At 49.8% G+C, this 27524-nt stretch overlaps 1 protein-coding gene across 2 annotated transcripts; it reads right to left on the minus strand.

Annotated features, from left to right (window-relative positions):
* Window positions 1-52: 52 nt before the first annotated feature.
* B3GAT1L (beta-1,3-glucuronyltransferase 1-like) lies at window positions 53-27524 on the minus strand. 2 transcript variants are annotated; one of them, NM_001293310.3, is made up of 6 exons: window positions 27376-27524; window positions 10125-10273; window positions 9294-9832; window positions 7460-7756; window positions 6945-7052; window positions 53-3384 (listed from the first exon to the last, which is right to left on the minus strand). In NM_001293310.3, exons 2-5 carry the CDS (start codon window positions 10234-10236, stop codon window positions 6966-6968), a joined length of 1035 nt encoding a protein of 344 aa, NP_001280239.1. In that variant the 5' UTR covers window positions 10237-10273; window positions 27376-27524; the 3' UTR covers window positions 53-3384; window positions 6945-6965. The 2 variants fall into 2 exon arrangements, with proteins under 2 accessions (NP_001280239.1, XP_025002874.1); XM_025147106.3 differs by having other exon boundaries at window positions 58-3384; window positions 10125-10269.

The raw sequence follows: 27524 nt of genomic DNA on the forward strand, positions 1-27524 counted from the left end.
TTTCCCTGGAAAAGAAGCAAGCCCTTATGCTGCAAGACAGAAAACGGCACAATATTGTACTATTCACATCATATTTAATAACGCTCTTGTACCATTCAATATAAATAAATAACCATTAAAAATTACTTCCTTGACATTCTCCTTCCTCTTTCAATAGTATTTTCTGCAACAGGAAATGTTAGGAATATTCATTGGTTGGTGAATTGGATGGATTTCAGAGAATATGAATATCAGATACTAATATGCTAGTAAAAAAAACAGGCACTGGGATGCCTGCTCTTTAAACACTTCAGGCTTGATGTGCAGCATCCCTCCTTTACTGCATTTTCCTTGAAGCCTGTAACTCCCTCTGAGCTCTGCTAGCAAAGAGCCCTCTGAACTTGCGCTGTCTGTCCTCACCTACCCTTTGCTGCTGCACCCTGCCTGGCAGCAGTCCTTGCTGTCCTTAGTCTGCTCTACAGGGAATTTGTAAAAAGAGTATTTGTGCTGGAGTGTTCAGAACATCTGTTAGCCTGGAGCGACAGCTGTGCGCAGCCACACAGTCCACACAAGGTCTCAGTCCTATACAATTCAGTGTCTGGCAGAATTTCCTGATTCACAGAATCCCTCCTCGATAGGGTCAGGCTGATGCAAGACTGGTGTGACAGGGCTGGTCTTGTGAGCAGCTCAGAGCAGAACTGAGTGACAGTGCTCCTACCAGTGCAATCTGGGGCACCACAGGGAAAAATAGGAACAATGATTTTGCTTTCTTATAGGGACACAGAGAGATACCATCTCTAAAAGCAGATATGCATATGGGGGTGTCCTTTGCAACAAGAGCGTACCCTTGCTACAAACATCCACTGTTAGCATCAAAATCCCAAGTAGGATATGCTTGATACTGAAGGCCAGGGAATTAATTACCATATCCCCTCCTTTTCATACGGGCAGAATCCCTACCCATCTGGGAGGGGAAAATGGAAGATCATAAATAGACTCCTTTATTCTCTTGCTCTTTGCTCACAGACTAAAACCACAAAGAAGGGGACAGTCTTCTATTAATGGTGAGCGGGATCATTGAGCCAGTCTTCTGCCCAAAGGCAGGGATGGGTCAGCAACACCCACTGGAGTGCAAGGCCCATTACTTCATGCAGAGAGGCCAGGGCATAAAGCTCTGACAAACGGAGAATGAAAAGTGCTTGGCAGGAACCAGGCTTCCTCCATGCTGCCCAGGTCACATATGCCAGACACTTAATGTGTAAAGACCTTTCTGGGGTCACAAGAAGGCACAGTTTCTATGGCCCATTCAGTACTACTTCAGTGCTGAGACAGCTTGCAGGGAGGCCAGGCCACACTAAGCACAGCCACCCCCTCTCTGCTCTCTGCCTGCTCCTTGTTTCCTCGTGCCTTCCTCCCCAGTGGGATGCATGTCCCTCCCTTTGCCCCTTCCTGCACTCTAATCTCACTCCCACAGCAGAATGCCTGCGTGCTAGTTCCCCACTGAGGGAACACAGATCAGCAATCAGATATCCTTCCAAGAGCCCCCCTTCATGGATGCCTCCCAAGATCCCATGGGGACTATCTACTCGATTGAGGCACTCCTTCGCACATGTTTTTACCTCACCGTGATTGCTCAGGAGCCAGAAACTTAGTGCCACCCACGTCTCTTGCATAAAGGAATAACAGTTCCCTTTGCTGTACTTCCCTCCTTGCTGTGTTTCTGATTATTTTGCCAGCTTAGGATGCCATTTGAAAGAAACCCCAGACAGCAAGAAGCATAAAGACATTCAGAAGTGAATGCCAAGCTCTGCTGTTCTTCTGTGAGCGTCTGGGGTGAGAGGGGAATTGTTCTTTCCTCATGAGTATGTCAGATGACCTAAGTTAAAAAACAAAGTGAAACAAAGAACAGGCAGAAAGGATTGCAGTATAAATAAACCAACAAATAAATGTCTCCTGCCAGCCCAGAGTTTCTTGGGCAGGCGGTGGTTTGATTGCTCATGATTTTTCCTCTGGCTATCAAATCCTTGATGCATTTTGAATGCTTGAAGCCTTGTTCCTCATGGCCTGAGTGAAGATGGTTGGCAAGGTATGCTCAGAGAGGTTTCCAGGTCAGTCAGGAAATCTTCCTGCAAAAGTCAGAGATATTTCTCCCCATGCACACATGGTACAAACGCTTGTGCTTTTAACCAGTGCATCCTTCCTTTGGTCCTCATTTGCCACCTGCTCATCTGTAGGCTGCCTTTACCCAGGCTGTCCTCCTGTTTTATCATGGGAAGTGAAAACTGTTCTAGCTGACAGTCTTTTCTCCCTATTCACACGGCCAAACGTGCTATCAGAGTTCAACTGGAAACTTGACAAGTGAAGTAGCAAATGTTGACATCTGTGTGCTCAAGATGTGTTTCCTGATGATGATCCCTTTTCCACATTTCTCAGTGCTCACACAGGAGACGAGTGCAAGCTCAGCGTTCTTTTCCTAAGCACTTCTCACCTACCTCCGCTCCAGAAAGGTGTCTTCCTCCCTGAAGGTTTAGGAAGCAGCTCTGTATTCATGAATTGAGGCTACTGAAGTGCCTAATGGTGCTGCAGCAGAAACAAAGTTTTCAGGTCCACCCACCTCTGCCCCTGCTTTCTGCTCTCCACACCAGGACGTGGAGGCATGGCCTTTGAGGTGCACTACCTGCCAGGTCACCCTGAGTGGGAGAGGAACTTCATCCAGAGTGCACCAGCCTGGGAACTGGGACAGCATTTTCTAACACAGCCTGCAGTTAGGGCAGTTCAAGTTCTCAGCAGAGGCACTTCTGAAATCCTAAACCCAAAGTGAGGGCTTCCAGCGCAGCTCCTTCCCCAGTAGCAAAAGCTGTTCTATCTGTAGATCCGAGGGGGAGCCTCTCTCAGGCTAGTTTTGCTTTTAAGCTGTTCTCACTGAGAGCATTCCTCAGAATGACAGATCCACATCTGTGCTTTTGCAACAACTCCTGTCCTTGAACCACAGCAGCTCACAGCTGCTGTCCCGAAGCTCAGGTTTGTATGCCAAGAGGGATGGATCTTCAGAGGCACCCGCACCCACTGTGGATTTCAACCTCTGTGCTGGCGCAGCAGGGAATGGAGATCACATCTAAGATGTTTCCTGTTTAACGAATGGTTAAAAGCACAGTGCCCACAAGGGAAGGGAGGCACGCCTCTCAGCCAGGGAATGGGAGCCAGTGCACAGAGTCAAAGTGGAGAGCTGTAGGATCACAGGGACTGCATCAGCTCCGTCCCTGCTCATTGCCGCCTCCAGGGCAGAGGGAGCTGATCGATGTGGCTACATCTGGGGGCATTTAGCATCCTCCAGTGGTGGAACAGGCAGGGTGCACAGTTGCTGCGGCTGCCAACAAGCTTCAGAACGATCACTGCCCGCTGCCACTGTTAAAACAAACACAAGGTGAGGTAAGAAAGAGACAGAAATCTCAACATCACGTCCAGTAGGTCAGGGCAGGAGAGGCATTTCAAGGAGAGCTGCCCCCTGCCTCGGGTATACACTAGGCAGCATCACTAGCCAGGTTTCTCAACCTTACAGCTGCAGGTTGGGGATACGGCCAAAGTGCCGTCTGTTCTATCTGCGCTGCAGAGTCCTAGCAGGGATGTTTTATTTATGAATTAGCAGAAGGTTTTGAGGGATTTTTTTCCCCAGTAAAATCATTATCTCAACCTCTTTGTTTGTTTCTAAAGAAGGTAAGATTTGAAGAACCTCGTTCAATCTGTCTAGAAGCTCTGAAATGGAGGTGAGTTTCCTTCCCTGTTTCCAAATATCTCAAGGCAGCAGGAGTCCTAAGTGAGCTCTTCTCTCTCCGATAGCTGTAAATACATGCTAGCAAAAAGAATAAGTAAGTTTCACAACACCAGGCTTGAACGGTAGTTTTCAGGGCTTTAGCAAAGAAAAGATACAGAGCAAAATTAACTCCCACCTCCTACCCTCGGGAGCCACAGTCTGTTTTCCGAGGGAGTCTGGTTTTGAATCAGTTTTCAAAGGTGTATATTGGGAGAGGTTTTGGATCCCACCCAAGGTGCTCAATCCCAACACACCTCAGATCGGCCCTAATGGTTCTCGGGGCAGAAAAATCAGAACTCTATCGCAAAGAAAAGAAAATTATTTTTTAAAAAACGTTGAGCACTCCTTTTTCATTTTATTCTCAAGAAAAGGCAGACTGTGCCACACGCCTTATTTTCCCCTCTCTGTAGATCTGCTCTGATGGAGTATTCTCCCCATGACTCACAAACACTGCCATGGTTCAGCTAGATTCAGCCAAGGGCGGCGGGGATGCAGGCGAAGAAGAAAGCAGGCTCCAGCTGGGACAAAATAACCACTATTTATGCAGTACCTGCTGAAGCCTGATCTTTGCAGTTTACATAATCAGCAGATCCCTTCACAATGCATCTGTGGCAACCCAGAGAGCAGGAACGCGTGCCAAGAAGCGATGTAAGTGGTCTAACTGGTGATTAATAGAGCACCAAAACCCACAAGCACCAAAGCCTGGCTCACGTCCACAGGCATGCAAGGGGAAAGGGGCTTCTGAAGGGTCTAGGACTTACCTGGCCTGATCTGATCCTCAATGAGGACAAACTCCCAGGATAAAGACAGAAACATTCTCCCCATTGCATCTAACAACAGAACATTCTCAGGGGGTGAATTATACCTCTTCTCTTTTCTCAGCACTAGCTCATCTAGATTATGTCTGTCAGGCTTCTGAAGCTCAGCAGCCCTGATAGTAAGAACCTCCAAAATTCAGTATAGCTGTTAGCAGAGGTGTCAATTTAAAACTTTACAGGGGGCGTGGGTGTGGAAGCTGATGATTTTGATTGACTGACTGCTCTCAGCTGTATCCACTAAGCTTCTCAAGGCAACACATTTACTTTGCAGGTGTCTCCTGGAGTAGATGCTTCCTGCTCACCTGGGTCAAACAGCTGGCCCCCAGGGAAAATGATGGTGCAGAAAGGGTTGTGGGCACGTTCTCAACTAATGCAAATGGTAAAGCTCCTTCAAAATACACAGAGCTGCCTCAGCACGGATTCTGGCTTGAAGACACAGGAGAGAATGGCTCTGGAAAAGGCGTGTTGGTAAATGAGTGGCAGTGTCTAGATCTCCCAGACCAGTCAGTTCCCTTTCTTGCAACATATGACCTACAGAGAGCCATTCTCATGAGCATCTAGAGTAGGTCCTTGGTGTTTTTTATGGAGAATGGCTAAATGTTTGGCCGGGGAGATGGGGTGAGGACAATATCAGAGAGATACATAAATGCTGCATTCATTAAAGCATCATATCCACTCTATGCATCTGTTACAAAGCAGTTACCCCCTCCCTCCTCCAGCAAGTAGGCGAGAATAGGTAAGTAGCCTCCTCTGTCTGAGTGCTGTTAAGCCTGCTCATCCTTTACAGAGTTAACTGGAGTCCTTATGAGCTGAGCTTGGACAATTGCAGCTTTAGTCTACTGCAAACCCAGCATGGCTGGATCTGTAAAATGAACCCATTGCTGGTAATGGATCACACAGAAGTAAAGTTAAGAGAGGTGCTGCTGCCTAAGCATAGGTCTAGCATAATCTTACATTTGCTAGGATATCTGAGATTTTTATGAAAAACTAGCAGATATGATAGAGTTTGTGCCCTACGGGAAGGTCAGGTAGGGTGCCCCGGGGTCCCTGTGGTGGCACTAGGTTCTGCAGTTAGGCAGCTGACTCCCACGTCTGCTGTCAGCTGCTGGATGCACAGTCCTGGGATTGCTTTGCCCCTTGTATGGCTGTCACTTGGAACAAGATGGGATAATGTGGAAATGCTGTATGCAGCTACAAACAATGCGCACAGCACATTAGTGCAGAAATTGACACATGCACAATTGCCCATATAAAAGCAGTCAGTTTTGCCTCCCCTGGTACAGCTCAGATGAATATTGGGGTCAGGACTGAAAGCAGCCCTAGAATATCTTCCAAAGTAGGAGTAAATCATTCAGCACCCTCTACCTGGCCACAAGTACAAATCATTGTAGAAAGAGCTCGGTCCTCCTAAGTTGGCTATCTTTGTTCTTTTGGAACATTTGGGGTAGGGATCTGCCAACAGCAGACATTAAGATCAGAAGGTATGACAGCTGACAGAGGAGGTCATGGCTCCTCTGAAGCCCATCCTTCATCACTCACTGTTTCTCAGAACACATCACTGAACTCTTATACATTCCTACCCTCACCTACTGAGGATGCTCTGTGGACTATGTGGGCAATTTTAGTGCCTTCACTGTTTTTCCTCGACAGCAGATGTATTCCTAGCTCTGGTAATGTTGATAACGAGTTCCTCAGATCGTGACAGTCTGCATAGGTTCCTGTTTTGAGATGGTCTCAGTGTTTCACCACCAGCATTTGGATGTTGTGTTGAGGGACACGGTTTAGCGAGAACCATTGGTGAAGGGCGAACGAATGGTTGGACTGGATGATCCTGTGGGTCTCTTCCAACCTTAGCGATTCTATAATTCTATGATTCTAATTCTTCCCTGCAGCATCCACACCACAACAGTTCATGTCAGATAGAAGCTGAATGTGGATAGATGGAGCACTGCAGAGGTGGTGAGGCTGGTGGGGCAATGATCTCTTTCCACTCACTGCAGAGTTACTTCCCCACAAAAGGAAGTTTGGACCTGGCAGGAACTGGGGAGCAAGGAATGTGGCCTACTGCTGCTGAGAGAAACCATGAGATTCTTCAGTTGTTTTTCTCTCTGCCTGTATGCAAGCCAAGCTTCTGTGGGGACTGCATGGAGGCTTAAATGCATACAGAATGCAGACAGACAGTAAAGATGAGGACCCACTTCTTGTGCAAAGGGTGGCATGATAAGGGAGATATCGGGGCTACTGTATATGCAGTCTTGAAAGAAATAATAACAAAAATAAGGAAACATGTACAGACTATTTGCCTTTCCAAAACCAAGAAAGACAAGGGTACTCACACTGGGGAGCTGTCTCTCTGCTTACACCTCCACCCTGGGGTCTGTAAATCCGCGCTTGCCTTCATTAACCAGAGTGGGCCTCTCAGTTCTTGTGTGCCAAACCAACACCTAAAGAGAACCAAAAATTGTTCAGGGCTCTGATGCGTGAGAGCAGGAATCAAGACAGGGCCTGGGGGAGTCTTTACAGGTATATGAGACACTGACAGGGGAAAGAGAGCATTTTGGACCAAAACCCCAGTCAACCCTCTCCCAGTCCTCAGTTTTAAAGAAAAGATCTGGGCACGAATTGCATGGAAGAGGTTCTTTATTAGAGTGCACGGCTTTAGCTGTTCCTCAGCACTCACATAGCCTCTCATCTGCATAGCATTTGGCAGGCCATGCCTGTCTGGCACCGTTCGGAGCTGAGGTGTGCTGGCACAGAGCAGGGAAAGATGAATAGGGCATGGCAGGAGGCCATGAGAGCCGCCAGGATCTAGAAAGGGAGATACATTTTCCAGGTCTCTTATCCTGCTCACCTTTGTGCAGTTGGCTGCTTTGGGCTCCAGCCCATCCATAGTCACTAAATCCTTCAGCAGACTGGTTTCCTGGTAACCTCCTTTAACTCCCTCCAGCTTGAAACTGGCTTGAGGCTTCTCCAAGATCAGCTTGATGCTGATAGCAAATCCAGCCATATCAATAGCAAAGGGCCGATTAGGGTCAAAGACGGTTTTCCATCCCACCACTTTCCCAGCTGGGCTCACTTTTGGGGATTCGTACCGCAGCCCCCCAACGAACGCCACTGGCCAGACTGACACCCTCCTTGTGTAGCGCATCTGTGTGGCAGAAGGAAACAGTGCTGTGAGAATGCAACTCTACGAAGCTCTTCCCAGCCCATTAGTATGCCATCCTCTGTTTTCTTTGGCACCTGCCCTTCCTTGTTGACTTCCTCTGCAATTGCATAGCTCTAGGCAGCGCAAACTCTTGTTCACTCTTGTGCTGTTTGAAGAGCTACAAAGCAAAGCTGCAAGGCTCTGTTTTAGCACCTCCCTCTCTGAGCAGCGGACTCGATGTTTTCCAGTGTCCATGTTTGGTCCCTCAGAAGAGGGGAAATGGTTTCAAACTAAAAAAAGGGAGATTGAGACTGAATTTAAGAAAAAAGCTTTCTAAGATCAGAGTAGTGAAGCACCAGAACAGGTTGCCCAGAGATATGGTGGATGCCCTGTCCCTGGAGACATTCAAAGTCAGGCTGAAAGTGGCTCTGAGCAATCTGATCTGTTCATTGCCAGGAGTTGGACTAAATGACCATTCAGGGTCCATCCAACTCAAATGATTCTACAATTCTGTAAGAGGGAAAAACTGTGATTTTCTGATTTCATCTGAACTTCTATCATTTTTTGTAAGTAGCTCCACTCACTCCACCCTCATCCAAGTAATCTCCCTCCCTTCCTGATGCACCTTTGTCCTCCTTTACTGCAGCTTTCCCTCACCCTCACTCTTCCATCCACAGCTGCTTCTTAGAAGAGCAACTGAAATTACTGAAATTGCCATACAAAGGACTTGGAAATAAATAAAAAAGGATGAGCTTAGCAGCCACCTAAAAAATTCTGAAAACTGGAAATGTGTTCTGAGGCATAACACGGTATTTTGACTGGCGTAGAACAGCCTGGCTTAATTTGGTGACAAGGGAGTTTAGTGAATAATCATTTTTGCAAGTTTGTGATAGACTTGGCATCTCACAAAAGCCAGGTTTCCAACAAAAGTCTGGGCAAGCTTCTATGATCCCAGGGGCACAGCTCTGCTGTGGTGGCTGGAACTCAGAAGGACAGGAAAGGACAAAAAGTCTATTAGAAAGCCAGTAAACTGTTCCAGTACCCCCTGCTCATCACACCCCTACCACAGCACAGATTTATGCTTTGCCAGAAGTTTATCATTGGTGCTTATTTAAATCAAGTCAGCTCCCCCTGAGGAGAGGTACATATTCTGGGGTATATATACTCTGGTCTCTATGGAAACAAACCTGGCAAAAGGAGGCTGTGGTTGTGTGAGCAGCTACTCACATCTGCAGCCTCCGCCATGGCAGATGCGCTCTTTGCTCTTTCAGCCCTTCAGAGGGTGGCTACTGCGTCAGCATAACTGTGGGTTTGTAGGCTTATATCTGCCCTATACCCAGCTCCCACAGAGTGCCAGGAGAGAAGGGCTCCAGGCAGCTTGCCACAGATCATATCTCCCAGTTAATGACTAAAGTCCAAACGGTAGCCCCTGTCTCAAAGGTCTTAGAGGCCTACAACCTACAGGAGGTAGTTCCTGTCCTGAAGAGGCTTTTGCATTTGTATTCTGTTTTTCTGTCCCATGTAATTTTACGGCTCTTACCTCTTCAAACAGCTCCAGGCTGTAAGTGTTATCATCATCAGCAAAATACACTACCCCTTCTGGTGGTGCTGTGTTGCTGAAGCTGTCCCTCAGCCAGTGCAGCCCCAGGTTCCTCTGCAGCGTCCCCCGTGGGGTGTGGGATGGGATCCAGGACAGCCCCAGCTTCAGGCTCTTGGGCGTCTCCACATTGAGGTGGGTGAAATTGAGGCCTGCCTTCTCCAGCAGGTTGGACACTAGGTTGGTCCTTCGGGGTGAGTCCTCCACCACCACCCAGTGCAGGTTCTGTACGTGCAGGAAGGTGTTGGCCAGCCGGGTCAGCTCAGCTTTTTGTACCGGCCGAGTGTAGGTAGGGGTGATAACGAATATGGTCGGCAGGGTGTCTGACCATGGGGGAGGCCTGGAGTACACATAATTCTGGATGACTTTAGGCGTTGCCCCTATGCTCTGCTGCTGCCGAATGCATGATGGAAAGCCTTCTTCTCTCAGTGCAGATGTACCATTGAGGAGAGCTTTAGAGGTCACGTTCTCATCTGTGTCTTCTGAGACAAAGGAAGGAAGGAAGGAGAAAGACATTAGAGAACTGAGTGCTGCAGAGCTGCATCCTCTCCAGGGGATGCTGAGGACTTATCTTTCTGAACTAAGTGCTCAGCACATCAACCTTCTCTCTCTAAAGCTAACCTAAGGAGCATGTTTAACATACTTGAAGGAAAAATTTGGGTGCATACTGCAGGCAAGTTTGTCTGGTCCCACGAGAGTGAGTCTTCTATGGAGGGCTCACACCAACAATTGTCACAATCACAAGCACACTGACAGCAGAGCTCTTGCACTTACTTCTCAGCAGGCTGAGGTAGCGGGTGGTTGGGTACTGGTGCCACAAGGTTAGGAGAAGAGCCCATGGCAAGACAATCAGGAGCGTAGTAAGCAGGTTTCGTCTCCTCAGCATGCTGCAGAGAGCTTCCAATGCCCAGGCATCTCTCTACCTTTCAGAACAGAGGAAAGAGTAAGAACTCTGAACTACCAGTGATAAAAAAAACAACACTAGGAGACTTAAGTCTACAGGCCAAATAACAGACAACGATCAGTTTGCTTGGAGAGATGCATGATAAATGTTGGGTCCCGATCCAGCAAAGTATTCACCTAAGTTTAGGTTTACAAGGAGCCCCTTTAAAGTTACAGGCCTAAACCATCATCCAGTTACCCTGGCCAATTCCTGTGCTACTGAACAGTAGTTATTTATCTGTTCATGTTGCTGTAAAGCACCTCCTGCTGCCCTACAATGAACCCACTGTCCTTGACTTAGAGTTCACCTTGTAGAATCTGAGACCAGAAAGGACTGTTACTTGCTCCCTTTCCAGGGAGGTGAGCATTTAATATGCTTGTCTTGTAGGCTTTTTAAAAGCTATGTGCAAGACTTGCATTCCTGCATGAGCAAGTGGGCAGAAACAGAAAATGTCAAGACGCCCAGCATCTCTTTCAGACCTGCAGTTTTAATTCATCCTCCGTATACAGATGCATTGCTGCAATCGATGATGCACATTATCACACACTAAGTTTTGCCTCAGTCATTTCACAGAGCTGGTGATGCTTTCTGCAAGTTTAATTATTCCACATCCCTTTCTACCCGTCGTTTGCTGTATTTGGCCACTAATGAACTTAGTTTAAATTACAGACTTCAGAATAATTTCTTTCTTGGTATTTCCGTAATGCACATGACTAAGAGACCTGAGGAATCAAAACAGTTAACATTTGTTCTCAAAGCTCCTTCTATAGGGTGAGAGAAACTAAAGGGAAATAAAGAGAAATTAAGGACAAAAATATCAGGAATAAGTAACAAGAGGTGGCTAATTTATAGACAGCTCGAGCTACAGTAGCCCTGTGCTTGATTGTTCACTGTAGTTGAGCACCTTCTGCTCCCACTAAGTCAATAAGACTAATGAGAAGTCAGTCTGCCTGGAAATGAGATCTGTGGCTGCTTGAGGTAGGCATGCCTTCAACAAAGCACCCAACATTAATGATTAGTTTGAAAAATACAGACTGAAGTACTTCCTGCAAGCTATTTGTTCAGGGATATAACTCAGTATTGTGTGAAGTCAGGAGGTGGTGAGGACCCAGTCCTGGCTCTCCTGTTTGCAAGAGCCTTAACAGCTTGTGTATGGTCATAAGAGCATGAGATCCCAGGGATGACTTCTGGAAGGCCAGCATCAAATGTGCTCACTTAGTGCTTATGGTGCCTTCTGTATTGACTCTGGCACAGTCGAGAAGGAACATTCTCCTCCAACTTCGAGCTTCTGCTTTAGTCCCTCTGTCAGTGCAAAATCTCCCACACACCTGAAACCAAAGCAGTGTTTCAGAAAGAGGGATCCACTTCTACTGCTGCAAAACAGTGGAAGCACTGAACAGTGCAGAGCAAAGTCACTCGTTGCCACCTGAAGACTTTTTGTTTTCTCTCTAGGCAGGTTGCCTGATGTTTGATTGAGATATGCTATTGCTGGATTGTCTTCCTCTCTCCTTCTTGGTAACATCTGTAATCATTTTCCTCTAGGATTCCTTTCTAATGCCAAATACTCCTCCTGGTGGACTTCCTTCCTATCACAGCGATGCTCACTAAGAGGCTGAAGGGAGTATAAAACTTCCATTCGTCTCCTGCAGAGAGATTTCTTTTGAGAAACGGCAGTCACACAGCCTGGGAACTGGAGAGCTACTGTGTGGCACAGCTCACCAGGCCCTCTTGCTCTCCTAGGCCAAACGCAATTCGAGGGAGAAGGGCTATGGAATTATATTCATACAAACCAAGGAAAGGAGGTTCAAAAGGGTTGGCTTTAAATTCCAGTTCTGTAGTAGGCTTCCAAGGTGTACTGAGGGCCAGTTATCTAAAACCAAACTCTTCGAAGAGATACAGCACATGGAATGCAAAGGAAGTTCCTTGCCCTGCATCTAGGCTCAGCCTAGGGGATGGACTGCCTTTAGAGAACCGTGTGAGAAGAAACACAACCACCAGGGATAATCCTTAATGCTCCTCACTGTGCATTCAGGGAACACTGTGGTGGCTCTTCATCTATTTTCAAGCTATGGAAAGCAGACTGGGGTGCACAGAAATGCCACCAAAGAAATCCAGGCCCTAACAGACAAGGAGGGCTCTGCGCTACCTCAGAATGGCAGCAGACGAGTAGGTCCACCCTGGCTCCTCACTTCCTCTGGGATGCCTACAATTACAGATGGCCCCACATTAGATCATGCAGCCACCATTTCTTCCCTTTGATAAAAGGCCTTAATTAAATAGGCACAGTTTCTGTGCAGCTCAGGTCATTCCTGGAGGGAAGAAGAGGCAGTGGCGGTGGCAGCTGCGTTACTAAGAGAGCATAGAGGAGAGCAGACTCCCTTTCTAGTTCTTTCTCCTCCTCCTCACATCCAGCCCCGTTCATGCTTCCCAAATGCTGCAAACAAGCAGAGACGCTGCCTGTGTGTGCAATTCCCCTGGTGCTCCTATTTATTTCTACGTGCACCTTCTCTCAATTGCTTTTCTGCAGTATGCAGCGCTGAAGAAGTTAAGCCTCACACAAAGCACCGGGTCCCTTGTGAACCTCACAGGGGAGTCTGACTTTAATCGCGTTTGCAGAAAATCCACCTTGGGATATGATATTTTCTCTCTAAGATCTTACCTCCTCTCCCCTCCCGCCGCCGCCTGCATCCATCATGCTTATGCTCTTCTCTGTTCCTTTACGTGTTTTTCATCTTTCTTTTCTCAGTCTTTAAGAGTTTTTCTTCTTCCCCGTTTCCAGGACTACAAGAATGCCCTGCCTACTGATACTTCTAGCCTTTGCCTTCTCTCCATCCCCGCACAAAGATCTCTTGCATTTGTTCCCCCCACGTGGAATATTTCCCTCAAAGTGCCCGTTAAAGCATCAGCCCATCCTTTTGAAAACACAGCATCAAAACCCAGCCACATGCCAATGCCTCCGGGTAGCTTGCTGATGGCCCCAGTGGGGCTTCCGGAGGTTTACTGCACATATTTTTACCTACATTTTATAATTAAAAACAAAGTCCCCTAAGTGGCTCAGATTAATTGCACGCCTGGCTGGCAGGCATTACCCTGTGTTTTCTTGGCACAACCAGCCACTTTCCTTCTGTCTTTAAACCCATTCAGAGCAGATCCCATTAAATGAGGCTCAAGACCACAAGAAAAATCCGTGATCGCCTAAACCAATCTCCAGCAATCATCTCGTAATTCCCGGCTTTAAGCTGTAGAGGGCAGGGACTGTCTCTTAATGCGCTCGCACAGTCCTGCGCTGATCCCAGCAGGAGCCTTCGGATGCGCCTGCAGTACAAATATTATTGATTGTAGTCTCTTGCTGGCTCTTCTCCTTCCTTGCTATTTCCCCTGTCCTGCCTATTCCCCTTTCTCCTCTCTCTTCTTTTTAAACTAGTGTCTCCTGCAGCCCTTGTTTGTGTTACACACCTGTAATAACGTTAGCTGGATGTTTGATGGATGCCTTCAATATGCTGCCTGTAGCCTTCTTGAGCTGTTTTCCAATTACACATCCCTCTTCTTAATTTCATCCATCAATCTTTTGTTCTCCGATAAAAATAAACACATACACACAGAGCACAAAGCTGAGCATGATAGGGACAAAATGTTTCTGGTGCTACTCTTGGCTCACGCTGTTTTGTCAGATTTCTCAATTCCCGGGACACAACAGCATCCAATCTCCGTTTAAGCCCATGTGCTGATGTAGGTGGAATTAATCTGAAAGGACTGGGGAGAGAGCAAAGAGAGAAGCACACGGAAGAGCCCAGCCCAAGCTCAGATTCCCCAGCCTGGTCTGAAGAGCACGATCTGACTGAGGCTCGAAGCATCACACATGACCAGTCCCTCTGTCAGCATCACATGGAGCTTGGGAACTCAGAGGTTTCAGTTCTGCTCCCTGCCTGCCCGACTCTGCATGAGAATTACACCCTTCAAAGAGTTATCTGCCCAAGAAAGATGATTTCTGCAGCCTCTGGTTCAGGGTAGCCAGTCTGTATGACCGAGGCTTGCAGCCCCTGAACGCTGGACCAGCCCCAGTCCCACTTAAGGGAGCGTATAAACAGGAGGGGGAACGGCTGTTTACGAGGGTGGATAGTGATAGGACAAGGGGGAATGGTTTTAAACTGAGACAGGAGAGGTTTAGGTTGGATATTAGGAAGAAGTTTTTCACACAGAGGGTGGTGTCACACTGGGACAGGTTGCCCAAGGAGGTTGTGGATGCCCCATCCCCGGAGGCATTCAAGGCCAGGCTGGATGTGGCTCTGGGCAGCCTGGTCTGGTGGTTGGCGCCCCTGCACATAGCAGGGGGGTTGAAACTCGATGGTCATTGTGGTCCTTTTCAACCCAGGCCATTCTATGATTCTATGATTCAGTCCCAGGACTATCTGGCTGCAGTGTGAGACACAGGCTCTGTGCTATTTTCCAAACTTCACAGCTCCAACTGTCCCTAGGAACATTCAGCCAAGCAGCCTAGAGCCTTTTTTAGGCAAGCACCCAAAGCAAACTAGCTGCAGCTGTTTGCAGCCCTCCCTGCGCACCCCAGGAAGAATGAACAGAAAAGGATGGGGATGTGGGAAGCAGAGAGGGGCAGAACTGGAGCAGAGCAGCCCGCAGGGTGCAGATGCCTCCTCATTTCATGCGTCAAAACTGTCAACGGGGTTTTGAGTTTGTTTTGCCTGTGTTTTGCTGCCTCTCCCGATCAGCCCCTAGCCACCTTGAGGAAGTCCATGCAGATTTCATGAGTTCCCTAACTCCCGGTGTGGGAGATGTGATGCTGAAGGCAGAGCGGGGAGCTTTCAATTATTAATGAGAGCGACCTCTCTTTAAACAAGGAATGCATAATTCATGGCGGAGCCGGTATTTGTGGTGATCAGCAATGGCTCTGCCTGTGCTTTGCTGAAATCCACAGGAAGCCGCCGTCCCCTCTCCCGCAGTCCCTCGGGTCCATCAGAGCCTTCAGCTGAAACTTCAATACTGCTTCAAATCGCGACAAGCGAGGATGCTGCACCGGGCATCCTCCTGCCTGTTAAAGATGTGCTCAATAAAGTGGGAGGATGGATCCAGGGAAGCACGGAGGTGGGCGGAATGGGTTATTGCTCTGGGATAAGCGGGGGTAATTACTGCACAAGCACAGCCACCACAGGACATTTCTCAGCAGTGGGACTACGGCCCGGAGACAGGTCTGCAGGCACGGCATCGGTGCTGGGCAGAAAGGACAGATCTGAAAGACAGCATCTACGGGCTCACACCAGCAGCATTTCTTGCGGAAACAAGGGGAGAAGGGAGGTTTGGCTTTCTGCTCAGGAGGTGGCATTTTCTCCCTTAACCTTCACTGGAACTGAGTGACTGAAAAGCAAAGAAGAGACAAAACCAAAGGAGAGACGAACCCCAGAGAACCGCAGGTAACAAAACAACACAGGGAAGGATGGCCGGGTCCTTTCCCGAGGCAGGATGACCAGAGCTACCAGCAGCTGGGGGATTTCGAGGCTTGAGCTCATCTCTCAGCATGCAGGCTCACGCAGGGACAACTTCCCAGGGAAAGTGAGTCACTCCTGGTGAAACAGCAGCCCTTCCCACGCCCCCGCATCTTCCTCAGATGCAGCACAAAGCTTTGTCGTGCCCTCGCCAACTCCAATCCCTTTGCTATATGGGACTGCAGTTAATTCAGCCCAGAAGCCGGACTCATAGTTGGGGAACATAATGTGTATCCCCCTTTCCCTCCACTGCCTGCGTGAATCCAAATCAAGCATCTCCCTCCTGCCCTGGAGCCATCAGGCCTGCAGACAGTGCAGCTCCTTAGGGCACAGAGCATTGCCCTTGTCCCTTACCCCAGGGCTTGTCTCTAAGCCACACGGTCACGCTTTATATCGACTTTTGTTCCAAAGTTAAGACAAGCAGAAAGCAACAACAACAACAACAATGAAGAAAAGAAACTCTGAGGAAGATAATTAAATCTGCTGGAGAGGTCCCATGGGAGCCAAGACATTGGAGACAGCTCGGTCTGTTGTCCCCAGGTAGATGAAGGGTATCCAGGCACTATCTGGGCTATCAGCAGGAAAAGAGATAACCCAGTTCTGATATAGACTAGACCTTGAACTTGTCTGCTAAGCTCAGCTATGCAGGGAGCCTTAAAGCGCCTAAGAAAGGAGGTCTAAAACAGGTTATTTTTAATCAGCCTGGACCCAAATGTCCTTCACAATCAGCCCATACAACCCTCGGCTGCCTTCCCCGAGTGTCGGCGAGGGAAATCAACCCAGTTCCGATTTCCCTGCGTCTGTGCCACTTGTTCCCAAGCAGAACCATAATCCAGGGGTGCCAGAAATACCCAGGGTAAGATTGGCAGCTCGGGCCCAAACAGAAGCAGGAAGAGCAGATGTCTCCTGGGGAAGCCAGCTCCCTCCGGAGAGCCCTATCTGCGTGGATCTATCCTTTCCTGAAAGGAGCTCGTGTATTTACACTGCGACTTCTCTCCCCTGCTGCCAAGCACTGGCAGAACCGAGCTCTTTTTTAGGCACGGATGGCTGTCATAGAAAAACTATTCCCAATGTACTGGCGTCGTTTATACCAATACCTACATCGTTAAAAAGAGAAAGGAAAAGAGAAAGAAAAAGCTTTCTTTTTTTCCGATGAGGCAAAATAATTCCAGGGGAGTAAAACCAATAGCGAATTGCTCCGAAGTGTGCATTTCAACCTGAGCTTTCCCTACTGCGTTAACAACGGATGCCTGTTCGCTGGGAGTGGGAGCTGTCATTCTACAGGTTCCTTACAAAAGCAGAAAGGAAAAAAAAAACCACGGGGTTTGCTTCCAGAGCTTTTTCAAAGATGGAAAGGAATTATTTTCTTCAGAGAAAAGGGCATGTTTGAAAGATAATCGCATTTCACAGGTGCTTGTTTGGGGAGGAAAAAAAAATATCGCCTTCATCACGAGCTCCTTGTAAGGATAGGGGGCCCAAAGGCCAACGCTGCTCCTCTGGTAGCAGCCAGGATGCAGACGGGCTTTGATCTTAGCTGTGTGTCAATACGACATCAAATGCAGACCTCCAGAGGAACGCACGATCACTAATGCATGCTCTCGATTGATTCAGACAGCTCGTTTTCCCCCTGCTTTCAAAGGCAACGTTGAAATGCTCTTCCCTGCCGGACTTCCCAGCTGCTCCCAGGGAGGGCAAAGGAAACCGGAGGAGAAGCCGCTCTGGCTGAAGTTGTACTGCAGATGAGTGGAGCAGCCTTTGTGCCACTTAAAACACGCTGGAGATGTCTGCCGTCTTCCTCAAACTGGTGGGAATACTGGCATTTTAATGCTCGTATGCGTGCACGCTGAAGAATCAGCGGCTTTCCTTTGTGCTCAGAAACAACCGCAGGCAGATGATGTGTGCAGTGCACCTGCAGCAATCCCTCAGTTTTTATTTGGGGTTGCTAGCTGGATTACACAACCAATGAAATCATCATGAAAACAGCGTGCTGCTGTGCTGGTCACCCTGTAGATGACAGAGTCATAAGCACAGAATGGCTTGGGTTGGAAGGAACCCTAAAGCCCATCCAGCTCCAACCCCCTGCCATGGTCAGGGCTGCCATCCACCAGATCAGGCTGCCCAGGGCCCCATCCAGCTTGGTGCTGAATGCTCCCATGGATGGGGTATCCACAACCTCTCTGGGCAATCTGTTCCAGTGCCTCATCACCCTTTGAGTAAAGGATTTCTTCCTAACATCCAATCTAAATCACCCTTCTTTTAGCTTAAACCCACTCCCCCTTGCCCCATCACTATCAGACTATGTAAAAAGTCAGTCTCCTTCCTATTTGTAAGCTCCCTTCAAGTACTGGAAGGCTTCAGTGAGGTCTCCCCTGAGCCTTCTCCAAGATAAACAACCCCAGTTCTCTCAACCTTTCTTCATAAGAGAGGTGCTCCAGCCCTCTGATCACCTTTGAGACCCTCCTCTGAACCCGCTCCAACAGCTCCACATCCTTCCAATGCTGGGGCCCCAGACCTGGATGCAGTACACAAGATGGGGACTCGTGAGAGCAGAATAGAGAGGGACAATCGCTTCCCTCTCCCTGCTGGCCACTCTTCTTTTGATGCAACACAGGATACAGTTGGCTCTCCGGGCCAGTGCTGGCTCACATCGAGCTTCTTGTCCACCAGAACCCCAAGTTCCTTCCCATAGGACAATGTGGAATGGATGAAAACCAGCATTCGTGCATTACCACCAGAATGGGTGGGCACTACTGAAGTTAGGGGTAGAACAAGAAGAGCGGGGCTTTGGTCTTCTTGATGGACATTTCTGCTGTTGAGGCTCTCTGAGCCACGTGAAATATGCCAGCTCCATATCTAGCGGAGATGGCCCAAAATGCTAATTTTGGTATTTTCCTCCGAATAAATCTTCAGCAGTCATTAGATCTGCCACTTGCTGCGTGGCATCCAAGTGTTGTGCCGATGCTTTTAAAAACAAATGGAGAACGAAGAAATAAAGTGGCACCTAGAGAATTCTTTTGCAATAGATACACGTTATGGTCCACTGCTTGATTTGTACTTTAAATGTCACAGCTGATCTGTACAGCTTGGGTTCGATTAAAAGGAAGACCAGGATGAAAAACAGAGAGAAAGTTGCAGGGTTTGTCCTCTGCCTTTCGTGGCTGAAATGAAAGGAAGAAAGGGAGTGAAGGGAAGAAGTGGCAGGAAGGTGATGGCTGGCATCCTGTTGAGGTGTTCTGCTGTCCTTCACTGTCCTAACAGAGGGGCTATTGCCACTGGACCATAATTGGGTGCCAGGGCATATGAGATCAAGGGATCCATATGCGACTGATACTTTGTGCTTTGGCGAATGCCACCAGACCAGTCGGGACAACAGTCAGAATATCTGGATTATGCACCAGCTGCTAGAAAGTCACCTCATGTCTTGATGTAAAGGAGTCTTTCTTTGTGCAAAGCATGTGGAAAAGCAGCTAAGCAGTGGATGCACGCTGATGAGCAGATGGAGCTGAGGAACAGCAAAAGCCAAATACCCCTATCTGACAGAAATCCAATCCTTCCAGAAAAAAAAAAGGTGCGGGTTTCGGTTTATGTTTTCCCATGTTGTGCATCAATGAAACGAAAGAGATTAGTCTGTTGGGAAGTTGAAGGCTGCTAGGGAACTGAGGAGTGACAATCTCACACCACCAGAGACAAACTCTGCTCTCTCTTAGAGCGTGTAGGGCTTGCGCTCTCTCTCTGTTGTGTTTCTCACCTCCAAGTGAAAGCAACCTGGTTTGGAGGTGATGTCTGCTTGTGCTATCTCCAAACCTTCTCTTGGGAGGGAGGTTGGCCTATGCTACGTGTACCTCTGAGCTTATCTGTGCATCCGTATATTTCAGGCCCGGATGCAATGAGGAGCTGGCACTACCCTCTGAGATAGCAAGATGTTTGCTCTCTCTGTCCCTTCAGCTTGGAGCTTGATCTTTGCACAAATACCAGCAAGAAAACACTAGGAAGTGCCTCTCCTCAGCTCTTACATCTCTGCACTTGGATGCTGGTGAAATGCCCTCCTTCCCAGCTTCCTTCTGCCTTAGGCAGAAAATCTGAGGAGCAGATACTTCTGGCTGGTGGGGAGAGGTGAACTTGACATTTTTGGAGCCCGTCTTGGAGCACACTTCAAAGGCAGATCAGTCTGCCCTAAAACATCAGGCCAGATAAAAAGTAGCCTCTCTCTGTCAGAAATGGGTTGCTGCTGTAAGTCTCAGAGGTGGAGTCGAATCTCTCCGCGGGTGAATCTGCCTCTCTTTGTGCTGGAGGAGGAACTGCCCTCTAGTTATCTAAAAGCTTGCTGAGCGTCGGGTCAGTGAGCAGGCTCCCTGTGGAGAGCAGTGCTGCTAGCTGTGGCACTGCACCACCAGAAACTGGATCTCCAGAAGCTCAGGAACGGCTTAAAACAGGGGTGCCAACCATACACTTCTGCTCCCAGAGCGCACTTCTGGTTGCTTTTCACAATTGCCTTCCTCAGCTGGATGTGAGTGGAGAACAGTCTTTTCTTCCTGCAGTGAAGAGACTTTACTCCAGCTTACTAACTCTCTCCTCGCAGAGGGATGCTGGGTGTTACCCCAACTGAGCCAACCCAAGGAACTGGCCTCCTGGTCTTGCCGTTGTAACTAATTTCTAGGCCATGTGTGTTTGTCATCTGATGCTTAGGTCAGGACCCATGCTGGGCTCAGGAGAGAACTAGCTAGTATCAGATTTTAGCTGTATGCTAAGTGGTGTGCACGAGGGAGTACAAAAGAGCAGAAATCACATCTACTGACTATTCTGCACCACTGCTTAACAGCTACAGGGCTTGGTTTGGCTTCTAGAGAGCTATAATCCCAGTGTGGCTTGGCTTGCTGGGCTTTGAACAAAACTTGCTGATGGCAGCTTATCTAATGCTAAATGGGATCTCCTGAGTAGACATCAGTAGGAGGGTTACGGGGGCCCTCTGCAGCAATCCCAGAAGAGGCTTTTGGTGGGATGCTACCCTTGTCTAGCAGGGTTGCAACGTTGCAACTGGGAATGTGAATGGGGAGACAGGTCCTCACATGTGAGCAGTACGGGATTTGTTATCAAAATGGGAGACAAGAGAAGAGAGCGCCACCCCCCTAGGCTTTTCAAGGTCTACTTTCAGGAGCAACTTTTAACTACCTTTTCCCAAAGAATCCTTGGGGGTAGCCTATATTCACCCCCAGAAGTCTTTTCAGTGCAGAGGTCAGTAGCGATGAGCAGATCTTAACGATGCAACCTTAATGAAGCCCTGTGCCTTCTCCTGTAATGGGTCTGCTGATGCGTATCAAGTAATAAGAGATTTGCTGTGTTTTCCTTAATGGTCCAGGAATTCTGTTCTAACATAAAAGCTAGAAATGTCACTTTTGCTGTAAAGAGAGCTCCTGCTATGAGGAGCAGGCACACGTGCCTGGGGGAGGAAGAAAACTTGCTGTGGGCCCTGGAACAGGAGGATTTGCCAACTTGCCTTTGATGCTGCCCGGCCCAGACCCATGATCCAGCTTGGCCAGGCTTGTATTTGACTTCAGCAGATGCTGTTTATGGGCTTTGTAGAGGTGCACTGGGATAATCAGGATTTGTTTTCTGTTTGCTTGCTAATTTGAGACCCCGCTGTGAGATTTGGATGTTTCCGAGGATTCTATATTAGCCTTAATGATTAAAAAATTATTTCAATGCTTAGCGAAGAAGATGCATGATCTATCACTGCAGCCGCTTAGCAACAGGACTCATTAGGACATGTATTAGTGCAGAAAGATAGCCTTGCCCCCATGTCCTCTTGGAATGACTATCCGCTCATCTAAACAAGATAAAGGTCTTTGCTGGCCTCCTCCGAGCCCAGAGGATAAAGCACTCAGCTGTGAAACAAGATTTCTCAGTTCTCTGTGTAGTATCTTCAGCTGTGTGCATGTACGTGGATCTGGGCAAATCATTTCACCTGCTTCAGTGCCTCAGTTTCCCCACAGGTAAGATAAGCACAACAACATATGAGTACGTTGGAAAAAACGACTTTCAGGTGCCAAAGCTCATTACAAACAGAGCAAAACAAAGCAAAGCAAAACAAAAAGAACAAATCAAACACAAAACAAAAACCCTTGCAGTGAATGAAAAGTGTTTAAGCCCTCAGGGCTGCAGCTTATACTGACCACACGGTATGTGTAGCGCTCCTTCCTGAAGCGCAATGTGGTCAGCTAATTGCAGGGAGAACAAAGATGCTCTCCTAGCTCCACAACACCTGACAGTAGCCATGCAGAGGTGTTAAAATCTTGTTACCTGCCTCAAAAAAACCCCCAATTTTAGGCAAAGCCTGGCCAATTTTTTGCTGGTCACTCTTCAAGGAGCAAAGAGGGCCTGAGGCTGTAAGCAGCAAGACATTACTTTGCTCACAGGAGCACTGGTAAATGCCCTCTTTGAGAGGAGTGTTTGGTGCTTTTCACCTCCAGTCTTTCATTGATACCCTGAGGCAGCACCACTCACCTTATGAGGAGGGAGAAGTGGGTATAAAAGGAGCCGCTTTGGTCCAAAGTGTAAGAGCTGAGGTGCACTTGGGCTTGTGGTTGGGCCATTGAACTTCATACCTGACAGCAAGCAAGAGGCACGGTCAGAACATCTGAGCCCTCTCTGAGAAGATTGCCTATCTTGCTTTTTTGTGTGTGTGCGATCCCGCTTTAAAGTTGCAGGAATGTGGCAGCACAGCATTGGCACTCTGATTTGTTAATTCCATCTCGTCCCACCAGCCCATAAAACAAAAGCATCTGTGTTTGTTCACGAGGAGCACATGAAGGGCCTCATTCATGTCAGAGGTGGAGAGGGAAGCTGGCAGATAGAGGCAAGCCATCCCTGCCTCCTTCCTTTTCACCTTTGTGTGGGTTTGGGCTGGGGGCAGGGTGCTGGGAGGTAGGAGGCAGCAGGAGGGAGAAAGTGAGGGTCACTCTCATGGTCTCTATGGGCTGCTTGTCTGGGCAAAATGGTGGCAGGAGGGGCCCAAGTAGCGCGCAAAGCCTCTCAGTGGGGCCTGCATCCCCACAGTGCAGGGAGGATCGGGTGGTTGGATCCATTGCTGCCACTTGGGCTCACCCAGCACTAGCGGCAGCCTTCACACAGCCTTGCCCTCATGAACAGCATTTCTGCTGCTGTGGTCACAGCTTGGCCTTTAGGGAGCCAAGCAGTCACTCCTGCAGGGAGCCCGGCACTGCTGCCTAACCCACACTACAGACATAAGCAGAGAACAATACATCCAACAGCCATAGGAGAAATAGCCCCTTACCACTGTTTACAGCATGCTTTCAGTATGAGGAAGGGTCAGCGTGAGACAAATATTAACTGTCCTACTCTATGGGGCGTTGAGGGGGAGAGGAGTCAGCAACCTCTGCTTGTGCTGGGCCAGGATGGGCTGTGCTGCTTCAAGCGAGAGGTACCAGGGGAGATCTGTCCCACAGGGAGCACCTTGCTTCGACCGCTTCTCTACCCTTACCTTATAGGCAGCATCTTCCGGAGTCAGGCTGCAGCACTGCACTGAGAGCATCACTGCAGGGCAAGCAGGGTCTGCGAGCTGCTGCCTGCTCCTTGGCTTTTCCTCCAAGCCCTCCCACGGCAGGATTGCCTGGGAGCAATCCTGCTTTGCTAGCAAAACGTGGTTCCCATGCGCCTTGTACTCCCACATGCAAACCCATCGTGAACTTGCAGAATGAAACAACGCTGCTGCTCTACAGCCGTGTAACCAGAGCGGAGATTGTTTGACTGCTAACCCCATCCAAGTAATCCCAGCGCTCCTCTTGGCAAGAGGCAGGCTGAAGCGGGAATAAATGCCCACGCTTTCGTTGCCAAGGGGTAACATCCAAAGAGCAGGACAACACAGTTTTCTTTTGTAATGCAGCATTACTCATAAACCGGCACCGCACAAAGTTGCCAGGCTGCTGGCAGCCTCTTAAAAGCAACAGCAGCAGCAGGGGAAGCGGCAGTGTGAGCACTGCTGGACCAGCTCACATCTCATCAGAACTTAAGCTGAACCCGCTCCAGCTGATGAAAACCAAACCTACGAGAGCTAAGTGTCAGCGTGCAGGCTGGAAAACACGGATTTTTTTTGCTTCTGCTTAGAAATGAGAATAGGAAATGCCCCGGTGATCTTCGCTCGAGCATGTCCATCTCCTCTCGTCCTTTGTCTCTCATTGATCAGTGCTTGTTTCAGAAGGCACAAGAAATCCTATGCCAGACAACTGTGAGAGGCTGAAGCCCGAAGATTCAGATCTATTTCAGACGGAATGTCCTACCCGATGATGAACGACCTGTTATCCATCAGAATGTCTCTTCCCGAATCCTATACCCAACAGCTGCAGCACCTTGTAGCAGCAGCGAGTTCCGTATGTCACTAAGCACTGCAAGCCAGTTCCTCCAATAAAAAAAAAGTGATGTAGAAAAGCCACATTCTCCCTGTTTGACAGAGACGACTGCTTTGTTTTTCACCCCACTGTCCATCCTCCTTTTCCTCCCTGAGCTAACTGGCCCCATCTTGAGGCATATCTCTGTGTGCATAAGGCACTTGCAGGAATACGTGCCCGGAGCACGGACAAACGGCAAGCAAAAGCTGGGGCTGCGAATCCCAGCTCTGTGTCACAGCCCTGGGAAGTCATCCCTCCTGGGTAAACTTAGCTCACATTTGATAAACGGGAGGAATTTGCAGAGTGCACTGCTTTTATCTCAGGGAGAAGGCTTTCAGCCCCCCGTGCTGCGTGGCAGAGGATACCAACAAGGCGGCCGATTGAACACATGGGAACACGGGCAAAGCAGATAAATGGGAGCTCTTAAGGGAAGACCTTCGGGAGCACTAATGTCACTTGAGAGGGAGCTGGAAGAGACTTCTCTGTGCTCTTAATTAGGAGCCTGCCCAGCTTAAAGCAGCGTGAAAGGACAGAGGAGCGAGTTCAGACGGTGGTGACACAGTGGAACGGGTTGCCCAAGGAGGCTGTGGATGCCCCCATCCCTGGAGGCATTCAAGGCCAGGCTGGATGTGGCTCTGGGCAGCCTGGTCTGGTGGTTGGCGACCCTGCACATAGCAGGGGAGTTGAAACTACATGATCGTTGTGGTCCTGTTCAACCCAGGCCATTCTGTGATTGTATGATTCTTTATGAAGTCACCGACCGCAGGTTGGAGCGCAATGTGGAGGCGCATGGCAGCCTGGAGGGATGGGTCGGGACTGAGAAGAGGGTGATGTTAGCCAGAGGTCTCCTCTGCATGCCATATTTCATACTCTGTTACACCAGCAGCAGGTTTTAAACCGCAGTGCCGTTAAGCTGAGCTCTGCTTCTCACAGAGGCAGCCGCTCCTATCCAATCTGACCTGGGGCTGTCTTGGCTCTGATGCTATCAGGTTGCTGTAAAGACGGGGTGGTCATACTGACAAGCGGCTCTGCATGTGGGCAAGGAACGCTCTCCAAAACACGTGCAGAGCAGCTGGAGGTCTCCGGACAGGGAGCTGCAGGGTAGGCCTAACAGTGATCACCAGAGAGGCCAGGAGCACACAGGGCAGAGGGATGTGAGACTTTGCCAGGGCCCTGCAGTTGTGTTGGACCTTGTTTCCAGTCTGGTTTACTCGTTAGGTTTCCTCTTTTGTAAGGAACAGTTAAGTACAAGGAGGAAGGGGACAGGTATCATCTTTCCTGCGTTACATATCGCAGAATAATGACAGAGCTTTCCCGTGGCAATTCTGCATGCTCAGTAAAGGGTATCTTTGGAGCCTATCAAATCCATCCTCCCTCACAGGCACAGGAAGGCTTGCAGCTCTCTGTTCCTCCCCAGCAGGGATGCGCAGGGTAGTGACCTTCATCAGGGACCGTGTTGGAAAAGAGGAAAGGAAAGCAGCCTGGGGGAAGGCTGGAGTGAATCCACTCCTAATAGGCACAGCTTTGCTCTCGGGCACTGAGGACAGACAGATCCTGGGCTGCCCAGAAGCAGAGGGTCCGCCTCCAGCACGGCACGGGCAAGGAGAAAGGGTGCTGGGTACAGGGGAGGCACAGCCTCCAGCTGCCCAGTGCTGCCTCAGATGCTCTGCTGGGAAGATGCCACAGAACAACACTGAGTGCTGGTCATAGAGGTGTTCCTAGCTCACAAGAAACAAAAAGCATGTGAATTTAAGGGCTGTACGCTCTAGAAGTATATTCTCTCTTGCATACATTTAGCTACACTACGGCTCGGTACAGCTCCCTAGGCAACAGTCTTCCTAAACGACACTGTAACAAAACCCAAAGGTGCGGGAGCTTCGCACACTGAAAACCCTTTCCATGTGAGCGGGAGTCCTCAGTCCAGCTGCTTTGCTTTCTATCCCATGTCTTATGTACCATGTAAGTCAGGCCGAGGCCCTTCCCTGCGGCAGTGGCTACATCTCAGCTGCACTCCCTGCCAGCTGCTTGGGTCACTGTGGAACTGCAAGGTTGCCTGAACGGCTTATCAATTATTACAATTATTACTACTATGACACCGTGCGTCCCTCCAGCTGATGGCTTCCAGGAAATGATGGAGCCAGTCCCGGAGAGAAGCTGTCCTGGTCCCGCACTGTGCTGCAGGGCGCAGGGCTGTGTGGCAGAGAGCCGTGACGGGGGCTGCCACACACAGCCCCTGCCTGGCAACCCCTCTGCCACCCCAGCCTCACCCCCAGCACTCCCAGCGAGCCGTCTCACTGCAGAGCAATGGCAGCCTCCCAGCTGCTGGAATCCCATCCTGCCGCTCTGTGCAGCCACATCCCGACTCCTTACGTGGTCCCCATTCCCAGCTTTGCCCAAGGCTCTCCCACAGGGACGGATGGCACCAACCTCACCTTCCATTTTTTTGCACCGGATGAGATCTGAAGCCCAACTCGGGCAGGCGACCGGAGTAGCCTGCACCCCGCTGTACTCCCTGCATAGACGCCCTGTGCACGGAGGCCTCCTCTGCACTCAGGATGCCAAAAGCACCTGCAGAGGCTGCACCACTCGCGCTCCACTCCTTGCCGGTGGGGCTACGCGAGCTCCGAGTCGCAGCACGGCACTGATTGCCGGGCACTGCTGCTGTGCTCGGGATGCTCCTATCGACCCGCTGAGCCCCGCGCCACTTATCCCCATTGTGAATGGGAACTGCCCGTGCAGGCCTGCCACAGGAGGTGCGGGGGGCCCGGCTACTTCTCCCCACACCTGCTGCCTGGGGAGCGTTGCCTTCCTTTCCCCGCGGCCGGAGCAACAGGGGAATGTGGGCATAAAAAGCCACTCTCCGACTCACCCAGCAGCACCCGCTCCAACTCCACGCTCCGCACAGCCCATCAGCGCGTCCCCCGGCAGACACCCCTGCGCGTCACCGGCCGAAAGCTATCCCGGCCCCAAATCCCGCTTGAAGGCTCGGCGGAAGGGAGCAGAGACGCTCCCCAGCCTCTCCACCGCCGCTGCCGCGGAGGATCCCCCCGCTCCCTCCCGAGGATGCCCGAGGGAGGCGGGAGGCTGCGGGGACACAACCCCTCGGAGGACCCCGACTCGCCCCGGACCGCAAGGTCACCCCCGCTCCCCGGCGCTGCCCGCAGCCCGCGCCGGGCGCTCACCTGGCGGTCGCGGTGGCGGGGCGGCAGCGCGGTACCGGGATGCCGCCGGCGAGCATCTCCCGCCGCCGGGCGATGGAGCCGCGTCCGCCCGTCCGTCCGCCCGTCCGTCCGCCCGTCCGTCCTGCCGCCGCGGCGGGCAGCGCGCCGGG

The sequence above is a fragment of the Gallus gallus genome, chromosome 1 (assembly GCF_016699485.2).
Source record: "Gallus gallus isolate bGalGal1 chromosome 1, bGalGal1.mat.broiler.GRCg7b, whole genome shotgun sequence".
Taxonomy (NCBI): domain Eukaryota; kingdom Metazoa; phylum Chordata; class Aves; order Galliformes; family Phasianidae; genus Gallus; species Gallus gallus.

Coding starts and splice junctions, on each gene's coding strand:
- B3GAT1L (NM_001293310.3), bottom strand. CDS start 10,236: ATGCTGAGGAGACGAAACCTGCTTACTACGCTCCTGATTGTCTTGCCA. Junction 9,833..10,124: donor CTACCTCAGCCTGCTGAGAA/GTAAGTGCAAGA, acceptor CCTTTGTCTCAG/AAGACACAGATGAGAACGTG. Junction 7,053..7,459: donor AAGCAGCCAACTGCACAAAG/GTGAGCAGGATA, acceptor GGTTCTCTTTAG/GTGTTGGTTTGGCACACAAG.